Genomic DNA, 20219 nt, shown 5'->3' with positions numbered 1-20219 from the left:
CGGCAGCGGTGGCAGCTTCCTAGCCTGGCCTTCTAGGTACCGACGCAGCACAGGGCACCCCCTACCTGAACCGGAGGTGCCTGACGTTAGCGCATTGCTGGAGATTCCCTTTTACTTAGGTTTCCACCCGTCCTCTTAACTTGCCTTCATCATAGCCGATGTATCCTGCTTTCTCACTTCCCGATGAGCGGCGAGATTAGACATGAAGTACTGTCCAATTCTCTATCAAATTCAAATCCTTAGACTCATTCAAACGTATTCCATCTTTTCCTATACTAACTATGTGTAACGTTCGTGACTCTTCCCTCTAGCAACGTCAAGTGTCTACCTAGAGCTCTAACACTCTCTAAGGTGCGCTAGGTAGGGGGGATATAAGATGATAAAAAAGCATAAAGCATCAAGTAACATATGACAGACCCGCGACGCCGTCCCAATACCTGTCCTGTAAGAACTCCGTTCCCATCTCTTTCCAGTTCGGTCGATTCTCAATCCTCGAGAACGACGAAGAGCAATAAAATGAAATGTAGACACCACATCAGTTTCAACCGTTATACCATAAGTCCCATCCCACCGATCATACCCGACTGTCCTCTACCCATTGGGCCTATAGCCCCTTTGAATCTCCTTCCCAGAAACCGCTCAAGATCCAGAACTTTGGCGCTTGTTCTGGAGACGAGCAAACGCTCTAACGACTCCAGGAGCAACCCCTCCGACGATCCGAGGCCCCTTCACTAAAAGTCCTCGAAGTACTTCTCATACTTCTCAAACATCTCGTCCGTGTACGCCTCGTTGTTGACGTCCTGCTCTGGATACACGTCGAAGCACGAGGCGTCGCCGGGGTGACTGAGGTGGGGGATGATGGGACCCTTGTGCCGTTTTTGCTCCACGGCCTCCCAGTCGACGCCCTTAAACCACGGGTGCGCCTTCACCCTTGCCGCGCCGCCGCTCATGTTGCCTAATCGCATAGTTCGGTCGACCGTGCAGAAAGACCGGATGATGTCCTTGGCTTCTTCGCTGATTTCGGGTGTGGCGGGGAATAGGACGGGCTTTTCTACGATTCTGATAAGGGGTTGGGTGTTAGTGACTGCGAGCGAGCGATGCCGTCTCGGCGGTGGTTTGAAAGGTTGCCAACTTACTGTCTGTAAATCTCTAGAGGGTTGTTGTGGTAGAAGGGCGGATAGCCCGTTAGGAACTCGTATATCAGAATCCCCAACGCCCACCAGTCTACCGCTGTCGTGTGGCCCTTGTTCTGGATGACCTCGGGCGCAAGGTACTCTGGAGTGCCACAAAGGGTGTAGGTCTCGACCGGGTGCTCATCGTCCTTGTACCCCAACCGCTTGGCAAAACCAAAGTCGACCAGCTTGATGTGCCCGTCCGCATCCAGCAGCAGGTTCTCAGGCTTCATATCCCGGTAAGCTATTCCGCCCTGCTTTTCGTGGAGGTACTCGAGCACGAGCACGATCTCGGCCGCGTAGAAGCGCGCCATCTCCTCGTCGAACCGTCGGTATTTTCGCAAATATGTGAACAGCTCGCCGCCGGGGATGTAGTCGAGCAAAAGGTAGAGGAAGTCGCGGTCGGCAAAGGAGGCTTGGAGACTGGTGATGAACGGGTGGCCCGTTACATCCTTGAGGATCTGTCGCTCGTGCCGCACATGGTCGATCTGTTTTAGTCTGATCACTGTAGCCATGTGTTATTATCCCGACTCCCGGTATTGCTTATTCAAAGCAAAACTAACCTTCGGTCTTTCTTAGAATCTTCAATGCGTAAACCTTTTGGCGGTCAATCTCGGTGCCATTGGCTGGTCGGACGAGTACCACACGGGCAAAGGTGCCTATGGACCGTTTAGAAGTGGTTAGCAATACGGTCCGTATGGCAGCGCATTGGATGAAAGTTTTTCAACCGTACCGGTTCCTAATGTCCTTATGCGATGAAAGTCGCTTAGCTGGGGCTTGCGCGTGGCCATCTCGAATCCACCGCCAGTATTATTATTCTGTTGCGTTTGTGATGGGTCATGTCGGCGTTGGTCGTTCTGGTAAGAGTTGTGCTGCGAAAGCATGCAGGGATGAAGTTGGGGTTGCGACTGCGCCTGCTGCTGCTGTTGGCGCTGCTGGGCGGCTGCAAGTATCCCCTTTGCCTGCAGTGGGTGTAGCCCACCGCCAAATGAGTGTGACGAGGCGACGGTGGCCGCCATGTTGGATCCAGACCAGTGAGTGATTCGGAAAGCGGCAGCTATGTTTCGGCTGTTGGATTCGTCCGAGAAGGGGAGATCGTGGGTATCGACAAGAGTCCCTATGATGGCTGTATTTTGAGGAGGACCGTGGAGGTGGAAATGTAGGTAAAGCGAGGGGTAAAGTAAAAAGTGCCGAGCGTGGCCAGGTTGTTGCTGTTCCGCTCGTGATGTTTCTCCCGAGATAGGTGATAGCAGTGTACTCGGTATCAAGCCGCCCAGATTATGCGAGTCTGACAGGGGCGGAAGAAGGGCCGAAGGGAAAAAGTCCAGAACCGCAACCGTTCAAGAGGGCGGATCAGACGAAGAAGTCGGGACGGGATATACAGATAAGTATGTGTAGTCGGCGAATAGCATCAGGGGTTAATGTTGTCGAGCGCGGTGTCTAGACGTATGTCTATGTGCGTGTCGAGATGGGTATTGCTGTGGGCCACACGCTAGTAATGTCGGGCAAAGTCAATGGCAAATCGTTGCAGTGCTGGGCTGGGGCGGGCGCAAAGTTAAAGAATTGGGGGACAGAGTGCAAGAACGGGAAAAGACGTTGCGGTATCGCGGGGTTTTTGACAAGATAAGTTGTTTCTCGGGTAGAAGTCGGGTCCCATCCGGCCCAGCGGCATGTCAGTGACGAAGAGCAATATAGAAAACGGAAGCTGGGAACTGGAGTCACTGACGGGAACAATCGCGGGACTATGGAAAGCAGGCATGAATTAGAGGCCCGTTGGCATGGGTATGAACGGTGTGAACAGACAACGCCCGCGAATCCATTACCACTTCATATCCCATCTCGACATCGAATGCCTACCTATCTAGGTACGTAGCGTACCTTACCTTACCTTACCGTACTTTTATCCAGGTCCAACCGTTCTCCCAGCGGATGAGGATAGAAGACGGGAGACTCCTCACTGTCTGCCAGGCACTCTGCGGTGATTCACGCGCTTCGTAGTGGGGGATGAGACCTAGGGGCGTGGACATTGCGGGCAGTGTGGGCATTGTGGTGGGAACGAGGACGGCGGGGATGACGTTGGTTTCTGCAAAGACCCCAGTTCCTGCGCGACATCTCGTGGACCTGGATTGCCCTGAATGGCGCCCTGAAGACGGTTTCTGGACAAGACGGACCGACCGGCGGCGAATCACAGCGAATCACGTCTTTTACAATTTCGAGACGGGACCCGGAACTTGACGAAGGCTGAATTTGTTAGGTAGAGCGCGGCCCGCGTTTTCCTTTTTTATTCCTGCCCTGTGAGGTGTTTTCTTTTCTTGTCACAAGAGGTTGCCAGACCGGGTGAGTTTTGAGTGACGAACACAGTGACTAACACGGAATAATATATTAACGGATACGACGATGCACGGTAAACTGAGCACTCGGAGACCAGTTAGGAAAACACAGACCTCGAAGTCTCTCTGCCTATCACCAACTTCCAGTTTCATGCTATTACATCGTGAAGGATCGGTTCTTCAGGGCAGTTTCAATCTACACTAGGAAAGAACCGGTTCGACGGTTGTAGATATTTCCGTAATTGTCAAGGGATACTCTCTGCCAGGACCCTCCCCCAGCGTCTAAAACAGCCGCACGACCCGGTTTTAATCGTAATTGCGGGGTTTCCTCAGGCAGTCCAGGGTCCAAAGAGGAGCCTACATTCTCTTGCACTGCGTCAGTGTACAGAAAGATACAGGGGATGTCGATGTCAATCTCGATATGTTTCTCTTGGAAGATGTCGTCGTCAAAAGATCTCCAAACAGATTCTGCTGTCTTATGTAAAATACTTGATAGCGTTGGACAGGGCTGAAAAGGACGAGACCAAAATCCAAGATATGGAGCAAGATCCAACGGCGCCTGACGAACGGGAACGTTAGAGTGGCGGCTGCCATGTTCCTGTTTGTGACCGTCGAAACGCCTGTGACCTGTACGTGTACCTTCCGTTCCCGTCCGTGCCTCCTTTAGATTTTCCGTCCGAAGGTCTCATACTTTCTGCCATGCTTCATGAGTGAGATGGAAGGGAAGCAGCACCGTTGTACCTGCCCCTGAAATCTCCTGTAATGGCTAAACGCTGGTCGTTCCCGTCATCGTGTGACACGCTGGTTGCCGCAGCTTTTCGTTGAGTGCGCCGAACGGATCTCCAGGGTCTTGTCTTCCGTCTCCTGGGCAGTTCCCCCAGAACGATAGTTGCGGAGCTTACCTAAAACACCATGACATGCATACGCGGTGACTTGCCAAAACGGGGAATTTCGTCGTATTTCACTAGAACAGACTGAACTAACTGAACATTCAGTCCGAGGTAAAAGCCGGTTTGGTATCGTGCGCGTGATAACCCCGTTGGCGGTGTTGGCAACAATAATAAGCCGTCAATCTCCAATACTATCCAAAAAAGACTGTGTCTTGATGTCTTCGGGGCTGTCCGCCAAGAGCCAAGAACTACTACTCAACACCACAATCGGAAGAACAGAAAGGAAAAAGATCGTGGAGTGTTGTGATTACATAGAAAAACTGCAGAAAAGGTATCCAGTCGGATTTCTTGGCATCTCGTGCTTCGATCGAGTTCATCGTGCTCGTCGGCGGCCTTTCCCAGTCGTGACAGTGTTCCAGAACCTCTCCAACAGCACCACAACCACAGCATTGACCAAGGGGTGAAGCAAAAAGTCAAAACTCCCCTTACCCACGGAGCCACGATATCCGATCATCTAGTGTGTCCGATGTGTGTGTGTGTGTGTGTGTGTGTGTGTGTGGCGCGGTCGTGTTGAACGAAAAAGGGCGATGTTGTCCACTCATGCGTGTGCATGTTTCTGATACGAGGGCGCTGACTCGTTTCGTGTTGCTCAGACCCTCGGTGCCTCGTTTTTCTTTCTTCTAGAAAATTTCCTGCTTCGGACATGTGGACATTGAGGCTACGCTCGGATGGAAATTCGAACGTCTTGAAAGAAATATTTGCTCCGTAAGCCTTCTTTCGATACAGATGATAATGATGCATATCGAGTAATATACCAAGATAAAAAGGGGCGCAGAAGCCTTGAAGCAAGGGGGTCTATCTTCTTTTGCAAGAATAACTGGCTACCTCTGTCCATACCCTGAAAAGCGTGTAGGTATATCCTTCTATACCAAAACCATTAGGATGACCATAACCAGCAAGACGTTCACAATTGCTCCGTGTCTATATCACCATATCCAATATGCAAGAATCTGCAAAACCCAGTGAACCGAACCGCCCATTTAGTCCCATCCATCCATCATCATAACCATCATCCTCAACCCTGCCGTCTTCTCCTCTACTACCAGTCCCGTAACAGCCACCAACTCCCAACACCCATAACCAACAACGTAGCCAACACCAGCGCTCCCTCCTTGGTACTCCAAAAGAACGCCGTCCACCCCACCATCACCTCCTTCCTCCTCGCCGCCGCCCTCCTCTCCCAAGCATACACGTTCACAGGTACTGGTATCGACACCCTGGGATCCTTTTTCCATTCTTCTTCTTCTTCCACCACCCTCACATCTTTTGGTGAAGATAAAGGTAACCTCATCTCCTCCTCCCCCAAAACCGGCACCTTAGCCCGGAAAAACACAGGTCTGTGATCCGAAGTCTCTATGACGGGTAGGGAGTCATATACCTCGACCTCGACCTCAACATCCTTGTTTCTGCGAACCCAACCAGGCACATCCAAGTACAAAACCCGATCACACCACCCCGGCCAGCGATGGCTCGCAAACCGCCACGGCACTTCGGGAATCCCATTGACCTTATCTCCCCTTTTGACTGCCGCCTCGTTGACTGCCTCCCCTCTGAGGGGGTGCACGTCGTATTTGTACGTCGGCCCGAAGGTGATGGGCGCTTCCGAAAGGCCGTGCATGGTTCGCCCGGCTTCACGCTCTTGGGTGAGTTGGTCCCGCGGAAGGAAGTTCGAAAAATGGTTGGCGGAGGAAGGGTCGAAGGAAGGGTATGTGGCGAGTGGGGGAGGGGTGGTGGTGTTGATGCGGTAGTTGAGGTCGCCGGCTAGGAAGAGGTGGGAGGATGGTTTGAAGATGGAGATGGATTGGAGGAGGGCGGAGGCGTTGTTGGATTTGGATTTGGAATCGGAGTTGCTTGAGCTTAGGAGAGGTTGGGCGTCCGAGTCGTCGTCGTTTCCGTACGCGAGATCGGCATCATCGTCGTTGGCGTCGGCTGAGCTGCTACCCCTAGGCATGACAGGCGCGACGTCCCCCGCTCCAGACCTATCCGGCGTCGCCCTCGCTTCCCGGCTCTCAGCTGGGAACTCGCCCTTGGGCAGAACCTCACGCGGGTTAGCAAACGTCAGACCGGACACGATGCTGTGCCAGTTGGCGTTGCGCTTCTTGAGGTTCCATTCCATGGCAGCCAGGTGCGTCGCCACAAAGGTGAGTTCTGTCGTCTTTGGTTCTCCCGTCGTCGTTATCGTCGTGTCCTTGCCATCGCTCCAAGTAATCCGCAACCCTACCGCGCCTTTGTTGCCCATGTCCGCGGCGCCAAATCCGCACTCTGCTTCTTTGATCTGCGTGATCTTGGAGGGGTCGCGGGCGAAGAGCAGGATGGCTGTCATCCCTACGTTTTTGGCCCGGACAAGGGTGTAGGGGTAATCACCTTGACTGAGGGCACCATTACTGCTTCCTCCCGCCCCGTAATCATCGTTGTCCGCCTGTTCAAGTAGCTGCTCAGCCGCGAGGTTGAGCGCATCTGCGTACCGAGCGTAGTACGGGTTGAGAAAGTAAGGGCCAAGGAAAGAGTATACCAAAGGGGCTACTTCTTGGACGGAGCTGGATGAAATTGTGAGCAACTGTCATAACATGAATGTAGGCAGAGATACTTGAGTACTCACAAAACGACCAAATCTGGTAACGCATTTCCATTTCCAGTCCCCTTCCCGGCAGCACCTCGTGCCGACAGCGCGGCCTTCAAGTGCGCCGCCCAGACCGCGACATTGATGAGGTTCTTTGCGCAGTTGAAAGTGAGGATGAAGAGGTCAATGGTTGAGGGCGTCATTGTTTTTACGCGATCGCGGTGGGTCGCGGAGAACGACGGCTGTTGCTTTCTGTTGGTGTTGGTGTTTCTTGTGACCGTGGCGTAATGCGGGTTGTTGGAGAAAAAGCGCCCCGAATATGCCAAGCACACGCAACGTCTGATGTACGTATATGTATATGTATATGTATATGTATATGTATATGTATGCTCGATCGATCGATATGCACCAGGTAAAGTCTAGAACCGAATCCTCCGGAGCACAACAAATGTCTCGTGAGTAAATTGTACGTTGCGTTTAAGTAATGTTCGCACGAAAACGTTAAACTTCTTTGTCATATATCGGCTGATCCAGAAAGTTGTTGAGCTATGTATCGTCAAGTGGGGTTCCGAGTGTGGCTTGGCTGGGACAAAATGTCTTGATTCCCTGCAGTATCGTTCGAGTGATCCAAGACGAGACGAAAGTTCAGTCAGATCCAACGATCCAATGGGCGGGACGAAATATAGTTCTAGGCGTAGGTTTTCCAAGTAAGGCCTCCGAGTTCTTGAGTCGAAGTGTTGTGGTTTCTTTTAGTCTTAAAATGTTACGCAATTGGATAGTTCCGGCGATAATGTAGCTAAGCAAAGCGCTTCAAGAGTCTTGAAGTGCTGGAAGGTTGAAGCAGGCTAGAATACTATATGAGTAACAATTGCATTCAGGGCAGCTACATCCAGAAGCTGCGAACCATTAGAACTGCTGTTTCTTCTTCACATCCCATCTTTTCTTTTTTTTTTCTCTTTTTCTTCTTCTCATGTTTCCGTCACCACGGTACACATGCCCTCATGCCATGGTAAGATCTCAAATGCTGTGATTGGGCCGGAGGTGTGACGTAGGTAGTACAGCCTCTTTCAGACACCGCTGTTTGGCTTTCTCGGGCCAATTCGGCCAGCCCGTACATGGATGCTGGTAATCAAGGCTGAGCAGTCTATGGCTTCACCAGCACAGCTTACGTACAGTTCATAACCCCATTTGGACAAAAAAGCATATTAGGTAACGGCAGAACAGGACGGTTATCTTCCTCATGGAAGGTATAAGCACATTTGACACAACGTCGGCGACAGTCCAAAAGGGTTAAGATATGAAACCTGTATTAGGAGAACTAGCTTGAATTCTACGTTGCCCGAGCTCTTCCCACATGGTGAATACCAGTCGTTTCCGTCTTGTCTCCATGATGACAGCCAGTTCCCAGGAGTATCCCAAGGTCAAAGCTCTCCCATGAAAGCATCGCGGCTAGATGATGCCCTTCTCCATATGCGTTGCTCGTGAAATTGTCGGTTTGGGTACGAGGTCGTGACCACATATCCGTCGTGCCGTAAGGGAGAGCCATGCCAGGAATCGTCAAACCGAGCTGAGAGGCTTATCTTTGTTTGCCCACCATAGAGCTTCCAGCCGATCTCATTTGGCAAGACCTCGCCGTGTCACTAGGTAGTAGCCGCGTCACGGAATCTCCATCGACTGGGCGGAACCTTTGGCACATGGATGCCGTAAACCAATAACCACCCCGTGACCTGAACTCTGCTACATGATACCAAGCTAATACCAACTGACCAACGAGTGATGTATATGACTTTCGCAAAAAGGTGTAACGCTTCGTCCCCTAATGCCTCCCCACAAGCGAGACCCGATGCGAGAGAAATGACACACCAAAAGGAAATCGTGCATAACAATAAATGAAAACAAAACAATGGGAAACGGGATGCCGACTGGGAAGATGCTTATTGTTATCTTGCAACGACATGACTCGAATGAGACTTGTGCCATGAATGACCCGTCTCGATCAAGCCGTATCTCGTGACCGTTGCTGCAATTTCGACGGCATTTTGAACCTCAACCCGTAGAAAAAGGCCAAGGTCTCCAACTTCAGCACCCCGGAAATCCGAGATACTGGGCATGCCGTTCGTAAGGTTCCCGGTCAAAGAGCAGCAAAGCAGATTCGATTGAGAATCGAACTGTGTTGCTGCCATAAACCGAAGAACCGTCCGAGCCATGAATAAGGGCAGTAACTGATAGAGATGTCGAAGAACGAAGAGAAGCAATCTGTCGCAAGTAATCCGTCTGGTTGGTCGAGGAGATGCATCGGTCGTTGGTGCTGGCCAGGTACAGCCATCCGCTTCCACTCCATCCATGCTCTCAGTGACATTGCTGACTGAGAGGTGGGTGCAGGAATCAAACCATTCGACTGATGCGCAATCTGCTACTCCAACAACCCGCCGAAAATATTGTTCCAAGTAGATACCATGTGCGAGCATCCGCGGTCTCATTCCATAGGACGGTACCTGCCGGCCACATGTCCGGAGCCAGCGCCTTGACCTTTAGCAGCCGAGCGCAGCCTATTATCGCAAACTGAACGTCAGCATTATGTCAGCATTCTACCTCCGGCCAGCGTTATTGAGTACACCAAACTCGAAGGAAATAAGATTCCTTACTAGGAATGTAGGGCTAGGCTGGCAAACTCACATCCTGTCGCTACCGCCGACGGCACGGTTGGTCTCAGGTGTCTCGCCGGTCATGGGCTTCCTGGATCCGCTCCTCAGAGCCTGCTGAGGGTCCTTACGAGCAGCAGCCTGGGCCGCCTCCTTGGAATCCGCGGGCTGGGGCTGGCTAGAGTTGCCAGCAGCCTGCTGGATAGCCTGGGCATTCTTCTGGTACTTGTAGACGGTCCAGTCGAAGACGTAGTCGTACTGGAAGCCCTCGCGGACGAACAGATCACGGAAGATCTTGCGCAGATAGCTGTAGTCCGGCTTGTCATCGAAGCGGAGCGAGCGGGTGTAGTTGAGGTAGATGGCAAACTCGTTGGGGAAGCCGCGGCAAAGAACTTCGGTGGGAGTGGTCATCTTCTTCTCCATGATGCGGTCGTACTTCTGCTTCTTGGTGGCAGCCTTAAGGCCCTGCCACGGGAGAGAGCCGCGGCAGAAATAGAGCATGACGTAGCCGAGAGACTCCATATCGTCACGGCGAGACTGCTCGACGCCAAGATGGGTGTTGATAGAGGCATAACGGGCAGTGCCAGTAAGGTTCTTGTTCTCTCTGTAAGGGATGTGGAAGTGAGTCTTGGGATCTCTGTACTTCTTGGCAAGGCCGAAGTCAATAACATTGACCTGGTTGCCACGCTTGCCGATGCCCATGAGGAAGTTGTCGGGCTTGATATCGCGGTGAATGAACGACTTGGCGTGGATGTACTCAATGCGGGAGATGAGCTGATCGGCAAGCAACAAGACAGTCTTCAGAGAAAACTTGCGGTTGCAGAAGTTGAAAAGATCCTCCAAACTGGGGCCAAGGAGATCAAGGACCATGGCGTTGTAATCACACTCGGTGCCGAACCAGCGGACGAAGGGGATGCCGACGCCACCGGCGAGAGACTTGTAAACGCGGGCCTCATACTCAAGCTGGGGATGCTTGGCCTTGACGCTCTCGAGCTTGATGGCAATCTCTTCACCGGAGATGATGTTGGTGCCGAGGTAAATATCACCGAAAGAGCCAGAGCCGATCTTGCGACCGATCCGGTACTTGTTACCGACACGAAGATCCTAACCTTTCAGTTAGCAAAATGGAACGCTTCGTGATGGTTGGGATTGACGGGGATGAGCATACCATGGTAGTCATTTTTGCGGTTGTTGAGGGAGAAGGACGGATCCCAGAAGATCAGAAACTGTACCCGGTGGAGAGCAGTTAGTATAAAGGTCATCAAGGCACGCATACGTAATGATGTCGAAAGTTGAGCTATCAAGAAATGACCGGTGTCGTCCCAGGTGTTTCTGCTGGAGTCCTTGCCCGGCCCGGTCACGGTAGGTTGTTCGACTGCACCGAGAGTTGGCCCCTTTGGCAATGATGACGGCAACATTTCCAGGGACCTCAGTAGACATTTCCACATCGTGCATCGCCCTGGAAGACAGTCACGTCGACACGGACACGTCCAACAATGGCCTTGGTGACGCCGACGTTGTTGATGGGGATTATGGTAATGCCCCTCCCGTCATCATGCCAAACAGTTTGTCGGAGCTATCGGCCAGCCTATCAAGTCGGTGTCGTTGGCCGATGGCGAAGGTGTGTGCATTCAGGTGAGTAGCGGGCAAAGGCGGCCAGCAAGGGCAGATTCGTTGGCGAGCGAGCCAACAATCAGCTCACCGATACATGGCGGCAGCTGAGTGGAACCACCACAATGCGTGTAGCAACCCTCCCTTCGTTCGTTGGGGACGACGACCCGTCTGACGGGAGATGATGATAGAATTTTTGACTCACTCTTCGGCGGGATGTGTTCTCCTTTTGTAGACGGTCGTTACAGACCGGATGCTGGGCTTAAGGGTCGGTCGGGACCAGGCTGGTAATGATTAATCGAGAGGGGCGTGCGTGCCGAAGAACAGGCTGCTTAGTGATGTTGGAGAGCGTGTCGGGGGGGGGGCGACTTGAAATGCAGCTCAATCTGTACGTGTATGTGTTAAAATGCAGTCGAGACGAAGCGTGCAGCAGACAGATGATGGACACGGGCTTGGTGTTGATGTATGGTGCAGCATATGATGCGGGACAAAAAAGAGAAATTGTTGTGGTGGTTGGGGTAGGTTCTCTTACCGTCGTCGTCGGCGCCGGGGATTTTTAGGTCGTCGGTGGTGAGACGGGGGGCGAGGGAAAGGGCGATGAAGAGGGAAACGAGACGGCGAGAAGGGAGGAGGAGGCAGTTTGGTGACTGGGACCGACTGGGACTTCTGGGCAGCCGACCGACCTGGGGGGACTAGGGACTGGCAGGATTTGAGACGCCAACGACAAGTGCCAGCCAGGCTCGCCAGGTCGACCAGGTCCAGCCAGCGCGCGCTCTTTTGGTCTGGTGCGGCGTTGGTCTTGGCGACACCCAGCTGGCGAACTGAAGTGAAGGAGCCATGATCCACCACCATCCACAGTGCCACAATGCGGGCCAAGCAATGAGCAGGCCACAGTGCAAGGCGAGTGAGATGGCGAAAAACGACTGGAACACCGTCGGACAGGCAAGGGCCAGGCGTCCCAAGCCTGCCAGGGCATTGGGCGGACGAGGGTGGAGTTGCCATATCGTTGCGTTGAGTAGCTTCTGGGCGCGCCCTTTTTTCTTTGGCAACGTCCAACTGAACTGTCATCCAAAGGTCTCATAATGCAGGCTTGCTTTTCAAACAAATAAAATCCGCTGATTTCAGTTCCCCAACGAGGCAGGAAGCCGGCATGGAACACGTTACGACGGCAGGATGGACTGCGGGCAGGCTGTGGGTTTGTCCGAGCAGGAAGCGGACACCAAGGCAAACGTGCTGCGGTAACAAGGTAACGAGGGAAGGCAGGCACACACCGGGCCTCCTCCCATTTTACGCCCTTTCCGAATTCGAACAAGAAGTGAAGCCTCAGCTTTTTGTTAGGCAGAAACTGGACGGGGCCCAATGGTTAATGCAGTGCCAAAGCGCCTGCCTGCCTGCTCTCACTGTGTTGAGAGTCTGGTGTTTGGCTTCCGAGAATTGAGCCATTCTGACTGGTAGCCCCTCACCTTTGTCAACCTCCAATACACCCAACTACACTTCAGCTTCATGTACAACCACGAATCCGTTATCACGGCAATTGCAAGTAAGGCCTCACAAATGCGACATATCCCATCCGATATCAGCCTCGGAGAGAACAACACTTTGATTAAGTCAGGTGCCCTCTGGCTACAGTACCTTACTCAGTACTCTGTGAGACCCGACGAAAAGGGGAACAATGTCCCGCTTTGCCCCGCCTCACAATTGCATCATTATGATGCTTAGAGACTAAACAAAAGACGAAATGCAGGAGCTTTCTCCCACCAGGTATCTCCCAAGAGATCAGACGAAGGGACCGAGACACAAGCAAGCCACACCGTTGAGCCATGAACCGTTCAGTCTACGCCAGGGTCCTATAATCGCAGTCGTTTGTTAATGCTAACACGTACCAGTGGAGTTTGGCAAACTGGAATATCAAAAGGCCAAAGCGACCAACACTGCCCTACCCGGTGGAACAAACCTCTCGGACTGGCGTCCCGACAGCTTGGAACATACCGAACAACAGCGCCCTTCCTATCTTCTCCTCTCGTAGCTTCCCGAGCTTCCTCACAAGGCCCCAAGCGTTCCATGCTAAACATGCAAAGAACCTACGTCAAATACTGGCAGCCAGAGGAGAGCCTATCAAAGCGGTAATGACAAGCCATATCATCGGTTGTTGACGGGCGCTTACGCAGTACGCAACCCAGAAGCCGTCCGCATGCTACGCGAGAACCTGCGGAGAAGCACCTACACCGAAACTGTCAATATAAAAATCTCGAAACCCGCTGTCGAAGATCACGGGTCTGGTGGCTCTAGTGGACCAAAAAGGGCGCACTGTGTCGTATATTTAGAGGAGGTTAGGCGCGGCTGAGAGGCCAAGCCCTCCATGTCAGCGTCTCACTACCCTCGTAAGTACTATCCTCGCTGTGACGACGAGCTATTGACTATCCGACATCATCTGCGAACCCGACAAGTTACGGAATACATCCGAGGCAAAATGGAGCCGGCCTTAGGACCGTTGGTGGTTCGCCTCCGCTTTGCTGCCCAAAACGCGACCCAAGGGGGAAGACAAGGGTGGCATTGACTTCGCGTGGCTCGATCTTTCAAAGCGGCAAACACATGCCATGATCCCTGCGCAAAGCAATGCCCAGATTATGAAAGTGTCAGCATCAAACGACATGCCATTGGGAGGGGCATTGACTTTCGACCTCTTTTTTTTGATCGAATACCCGGAATGAGCGCCGTTAATATAGGTTGAAAGGCGCTACACCGCCCTGACCGCCAACTGCAACGACAACCATCACTGACCCTTACCCATGCCTGCCATGCTATTCAAGGCGTTAAATCGGTACCGTAGTGTGCAGACGGATACGGAAACGGCAAGAGAAAAAGGACGAACATGCGCGCGATTATAAAGCACAAGGCTTGTGTACAGATTTAACAGACAAGGTGAGTGGTAACACCAGTTCAAATGTTTCAGGTAGATCGTCTGTTGTCCTGGTATGAAAAACCACTTCCCCCAACGGTTGTGTGTGTCGGGAGATGGCCCAGAACCTCCACAATCTCGGAGATCGCCAGTTCCAGGTTGCCCGGTTGCAGTTGACAGGACATACTTCCTCTCCAGGAGCATACCCGACACTCAACGGTACCGAAACCACAATGAAGTTGTTGCGAATCCATGACAGAGACTTTCAACTTCTTCCATGTCTCGGGTCGTGACCCATCATCAGTCTGTCACTCCTCATGATGGCCCAGCGAATTTGGTCAATATCCATATCGGGACACACCTCCCGCTAATGATTCACCATATAAGCACTTGGAACAAGCGTTACACACAGCCGCTTCAGATACTTTCAGACACACTCCACGGAAGATCTTCCGCTCCGTAGGTTGTTTCGCAAAATGTATGGATCTGTTAGAATTCCCTATCACCGACGGACAAAAAGCCGTTGCGTTGCGTCTCGACACTGCCGATCTTTCCCCATTCCAAGCTTCCTTGCTTTTGCACAGAACAAATGGAGAAGAGACAGATTCTTCATCCATCAGCTGACAGCTTTTTGATACAAACTGTCGTGGCACGCGACAAATGTGCGATTGGTTGAGAAAGCCATCTGGGAGCTAATCAGCATTGCCCAAACAGCAAGGCAGAATGGAAGCTAGTTATCCCTGGGATTGGCCAACTAAACGACCAATTGTGTCAAAGCTTGCTAACTGCAAGTGAGAAAACATCTCTTCCATGATGAACCCAAAAGACAACACATAAATTTATTTGGGTACGGGCAACAACGGTGTTGGTGAGCATGCTGGGACATGACTCCTACCCACCAATGACGCCAAGTAAGCAAGTCTATTATTTACCCGTTCCCAAACAAAAGGGTATATCCCATATACTGGGAAGCTAGCACCTCTGATACCTTGAGTTCTTGCTACCGAGAACAAAGCGAAGCATCACCGACGGAAGGAACGGATATCACAAAGAAGACATCCAGGCACCTTCAACTTGCCTGGCTATCCTCAAATCCGCCTGACCAGCGTAATATCTCGTCATCATACCAGTACCTGCCAGTATCACAGCAACACAGCAGGTTACCTTTTTGGGTACATACAAGAACAGACGGGGCAAAGTTGGGGAAGATGCCGTAATCGTCTTCCATCACTGTGTGCTAGAAGCTACCGTAGCTGGAAGCATTATCTCAAAATGTACCGATCATGCAGTACGTACCAGGCGTGCCTACCCTTGGCTTCCGATGGGCCTTCTCGGCCTGTAGACGAGTGTCTAGAAGTAGCTACCTTACCTACAAACCGTACATGGTACGTACCTCTACGTTCGGACATTTTTGACATTTAGTGCCTGCAACTTCAAGGGCAAGCGCCAAGACGGCAGGTGTACCGAACGTACCTGGATATTGACATGGAAGGGGTGTGCGGGACGGACAGAGTCAGGGATGATGATGAGTTCTTCTCCTGACGGATGGGAAGTACCCTGGACTTTACATGCCTTGAGGGGAGAGTGAAATAAAAAGGAAGAAATGGTACCTACCTAGTGACCACTATCAGCCGTGACGACGTGGCGAGACCTCCCGGATTCTTCGTACACGAGGACCTCTTCATCACCATGATTATCATTCATACACTTACATTCCATACCCCGAGAACTACCTGGATACCTCTAGTTGCTGTTCACACACCCAATACACTTCCATCATGATTGTACCGGTAAGCATGCAATCACAGTGTCTGACCATCATCATCTGTAGAGGCAAGCAAACCTCAATCGCTTGACAATGACTAAAAAGAAGGCTTACTTGATCTAGCTGCGCCTATATCAACTATTTAACTTGCTTGGTTCTCTCATGCAGATATGATATGCACGTCGTCTTGGACCGTTCTCTCGTTGTCGTGTTTTGTCAGGAATCAGCAGTGTCTGGTCTCACAAGAGTGATTAAACTACGTCCCTGAGATTGTTGAGGACATTTTTTTCTTCTTCTTTTTGCATATTTATTCCAAATACTTACTCACGAACTTCTGTGTTAGGCTTTGAAATACACCCCGCCAAGCAAAGTCGCCAAACTGTCTCAACTATCGGCCTCACGGTCAATAATGAATGCCATGATGGTCTTTCATGGAAGAGCACCTGCCTGCCCTGGACAAAACATGTTCAGCTTTCCTCTGTTTATGTCTGTTCCCCTGGGGGAAAGGTCATGGTACAAAATAGTAGAGGTAGTTGTAGTGCAAATGTGAGATGATTATCGAGTAGGTAGGTAGCGAACAGACACTCCGTTGCCCTTTCGGGAATGTCATCAGTGAAGGCCGCGTTCTTGATCCAGTTTGTGGGTGGGTTGGTGTGACCTTCTACCATAGGCAAGATGAGGCTAGAGGTATTGTATCAAATACCACGCAACTTCTTTGTTTCGTTTGATGTTATACTATTTGCTTTTGCTTTAACACGATGATTTTTTTTTATCTTGTCTCTCTCTGTGGTGATTTTGAGTTTTGAGTTCTTCAATATTTTGCTTCTGCAATCTCCAGTCTCGTCATGCCGTCAGTTTCACGTTGACGGCTTAAATGTCTTGACTCCGATTCATCCTGGGACTTATGGGAGACTCTGTCGAACCAAACGACATATTCACAGCTACCGACGGGAGTCTTCCAACGTTGATCTGCTGTTGAGTAGTTCTTGACCAGGCTCCTCCGGACACTATGCCTTCATTTGTGAGTGAGCCCCAAAGAAGTCATCGTTGTTTTAGCGACTATATGAACAAAGTATCGCAAGACACTCGTGAGTTTTTCTCTAGGTACTTCAATTTCTATAGACTCAAGAGATGGTTTTCTGTGCACACTCCGTCCAAAAAGCCCGACTACCTATGTCTGGCGGTGATACAAACAGTTGCAATTTTCCGTGAGTCTGCAGTGAAGTGTTTCCTTTGGTTGAGCTACCAAATGATGTCAGTTTACTACGTCTGGTAGTACTCTACTCGGGATAATGACGGCGTGTCGTACATGTAGAAGGTCCCAATGTTCAACTGCAACCACACTTCTACTAGGTTGATGGTAGCAACCGGAGCCCGAATGATTGTCCATTTGATCAGTCAGAGTAACAACCGGACTAGTTATATCGTCAACACATGTGCCTGAGTAAAAAGATACTTCTATGCATGGCTGACAGTCATTTCAAAGTGAAAGTTGGTAGACCTCCGTTGAATTATTCGCGAATCGTGGTGTTGGTGTAGTCAGAGAAAGCCGACATAGGGTCGAGGTCCGTCATCGAAAGCTGACAGTATCACACAAGACAGAAGCCTTCTCTGGTTTGTACACTCCCACTTTTTCTGTGCCCCAGTTGCTGTATTCCCCGAAAGCAAGGTACCTGCCTAGACAGGATAGATAGATACCCCTGTGGCCCCCAAAGCCTCTGCCCATTCCGAATTCCGCCAGCCAAGACTGGATATGATACGCAGTTTGGGAGACATCTGGAAAGATGAGGAGAAAGCCATAATGTTACTTATATCTGAGGGTGTTATCGTCGAAGCTTCTTTTGATATACGAAGACGGATGCTACCCGCCAATTTCTCTTCTTCGAGACTGGAAGGAGTGCGAGTGTGGAAAGGGGGGCTAGGAGGTCCCTTTGAGTCCATAATAATCGCCTGGAGGCTTTGTAGATGAACATGAACACTATTGGGAATGTAGAGAAGACGTCATACTTCAGGCTGCTACTGCTGCCATCTTGCATTTCTGCAAGTTTGAAGCAGAGAGAAGACGTTGAAAGTAGGTAAAGAAAAGCGGCGGCAAAGGCGCAACCTGTGAGGTACGTACCATGGCCGCATTCGCATGGCCTAGGTATGTAGCATTCGCCGTATGTACCTGACTGCCCGCTGTGCCTGGCGCCTTCTGTATGTACCCCACAAGAAAATAAGACCAGGAACAGAAACAAACCTCAAGGCACAATGACTGGGCGGGCCCCTTGTTGGAGTGTTGACCCCCCCCTTTTTTTTTTCCATTTCTTACCAGCCGCCAAGAGGGAGCAGGGGAGGGGAGGCAAAAGAAACCAAATTCGGCCAAAAAAGGGTCTGGCTCCTCTCTTTCTTCTCGGATGCGACCACTGAAATACGGGGTAGGATTTTTGGTGGTGCAGGGGTTCCATTTCAAGGGTCCAGGGGTTTTTTTTTTTTCGCAGCGACAGCGACGGCGACGGGACTACGAACTACGGTAAGTATCACCAGTTTTTGTGCCCTGTATAACCTCATTGTGAGCTCTACTTTTTTTTTTTTTTTTTTTTTTTGGATCTCGGGGACGGGCTAAAGTAAATACTCACTGCATTCCAGATTACGTTCTCATACAGGGAATTCGCGGACTTTGATGTACATAGGTGGTATGTCTGTATGTACAGTAGAAGCAAGTGAAAGTTGTGACTTCCGGCCACGGCTTGAACGGGCCTCCGCCTCTGGGACATATCGCCGTGAGGCTGATGATCTCTCTTCAACTAAAAGAAGTCAGGGAAACCCCATCAAAACCGGCGAATCACGTTACCGCGCGGTGAGAGCTTCACTGGACACGCCCAGAACAGCAAGACAGCTGCCCATCAAACATCGGCTGGTTTCCCCATTTCTTTTCACGTGGAGTCGAGCAATGCGGGGAGATGATATCCAAGGAGGAAGCCACTCAGCCAGCTGGTGATCTTCACAGAGCATCACCACCGTAGGAAGGTGTTCACTCCGAGTGGGTGATGCGCGCGTGTTGAAACAACCCAGTTCAGATGGAGTTGGATACTGGTATCGTTGGGCTCGAATGATGGCTGGAGGAGGACCTGAGCGAAGTAACACTTTGTAGGTAGTGTCAAGATGGGGATCCCCAGTTTGGAAACGCCCTAACCTTATCCACGTGAAGGGGCCTCGGGGGCCAACTGTTTTTTATTGCTCAAGGGGTTCTTTTCATTGCGACCGGCAGCGGTTGTGGGGCCGACCACTCAGAGCCTGAGTTGAGGTTTGGATTTGGGAGTTGGGGTTCATCCCGTCCTTCTTTCATCGCAAGGGCGGGCACTCACGGACTGAACAAGAGAAAGCTAAGAGTGAGCATGATAGTATTGGTGCTCGCAGGCGGACAAAGGTAGTCAGACAGATGCTTTTCGCTCGCCATCGGATCGGACGACTCGGGCGTCGTTACAACTAAGGAACAGAGCAGGAAACATGACAGAGATGCCTACAAAAGCCCGCCTTGCAGTTGGGCGCCGCCGCAGAGGACCTGCAAACTGCAGTGGCTTGATGCTCGATGGACGATGGCCCGTCGATGGAACCTTGATGGGGAAACCAGGGCGAGATGGATCATGCAGGCCAAGTGTGGAGATGACCCCAAAGGGGTTTAGTGGCCCTGGAGCACTCAGAGTGCCTGGCGAAAGAGCCACCGAGGCATGAAACTGAGAGACATTTTGGAGATGGGCTTCAGTTGGGAATTTAACTTCACAGCCTCATCATCTTCGTCGTCATTCAGAGACAGAGGTCGAGTTGTATAGAAATGCCTTTCCCCCCAAAGCTGTGCCCGCGTTGTTCTGTCTTCTTTTTCTATTCTCCGGCTGGTTCCTGCTCCCCAACTTCCCCGCGTTTTTCCCTTCTTTTTTTTTTCCCTCTCCATTTCGCAAAGAGAACCCAAGAACCCAGCAACAAACATCGTCACCACCGCACCGTCGTGGTCACCTGTCACTCTTTGCGCAAGTGGCCTGTGACTATCCGTTTCTCTTTATTGCCGTGATCCGTGTGTACCGCGCTGGCCACCGGGCCTCGACTCTTCGTTGTGCACCGCAGACAGACGGTTTCTACATTACACTGATTGTTTACTCTTTTGAAATCATCATTTCCATTCTGAACAAAACCCAGGCAAGATAAGATAGATTGAAAGGGCGAAGCGAGACCCTTTGGCAATTCGGCTGGGGATCGCACATTGCGCTCCTCTCACCCTTCCCCACCGCCTCCACCTATCAAGTAACAGCCGGC

The 20219-nt window shown here is 51.4% G+C and overlaps 3 protein-coding genes across 3 annotated transcripts; all 3 read right to left on the bottom strand.

Annotated features, from left to right (window-relative positions):
- Positions 1-244: 244 nt before the first annotated feature.
- On the bottom strand, positions 245-3268 carry SMAC4_01361 (uncharacterized protein). Its single transcript, XM_066089577.1, has 3 exons — positions 1906-3268; positions 1736-1831; positions 245-1677 (listed from the first exon to the last, which is right to left on the bottom strand). Exons 1-3 carry the CDS (start codon positions 2189-2191, stop codon positions 1133-1135), a joined length of 927 nt encoding a protein of 308 aa, XP_065945795.1. The 5' UTR covers positions 2192-3268; the 3' UTR covers positions 245-1132.
- A 1871-nt stretch (positions 3269-5139) lies between these two features.
- On the bottom strand, positions 5140-7858 carry SMAC4_01362 (uncharacterized protein). Its single transcript, XM_003352480.2, has 2 exons — positions 7052-7858; positions 5140-6989 (listed from the first exon to the last, which is right to left on the bottom strand). The coding sequence occupies exons 1-2, from the start codon at positions 7213-7215 to the stop codon at positions 5492-5494; spliced, it is 1662 nt and encodes a 553-aa protein (XP_003352528.1). The 5' UTR covers positions 7216-7858; the 3' UTR covers positions 5140-5491.
- Positions 7859-9660: 1802 nt separating this feature from the next.
- SMAC4_01363 (uncharacterized protein) lies at positions 9661-12624 on the bottom strand. The gene is made up of 4 exons (XM_066089578.1): positions 11798-12624; positions 11471-11651; positions 10823-10880; positions 9661-10758 (listed from the first exon to the last, which is right to left on the bottom strand). Exons 3-4 carry the CDS (start codon positions 10832-10834, stop codon positions 9685-9687), a joined length of 1086 nt encoding a protein of 361 aa, XP_065945794.1. The 5' UTR covers positions 10835-10880; positions 11471-11651; positions 11798-12624; the 3' UTR covers positions 9661-9684.
- Between the last annotated feature and the right edge of the window lie 7595 nt (positions 12625-20219).

This window comes from Sordaria macrospora, chromosome 1 (assembly GCF_033870435.1).
Source record: "Sordaria macrospora chromosome 1, complete sequence".
Taxonomy (NCBI): Eukaryota; Fungi; Ascomycota; class Sordariomycetes; order Sordariales; family Sordariaceae; genus Sordaria; species Sordaria macrospora.
This window is presented reverse-complemented; position numbering and strand designations above follow the sequence as displayed.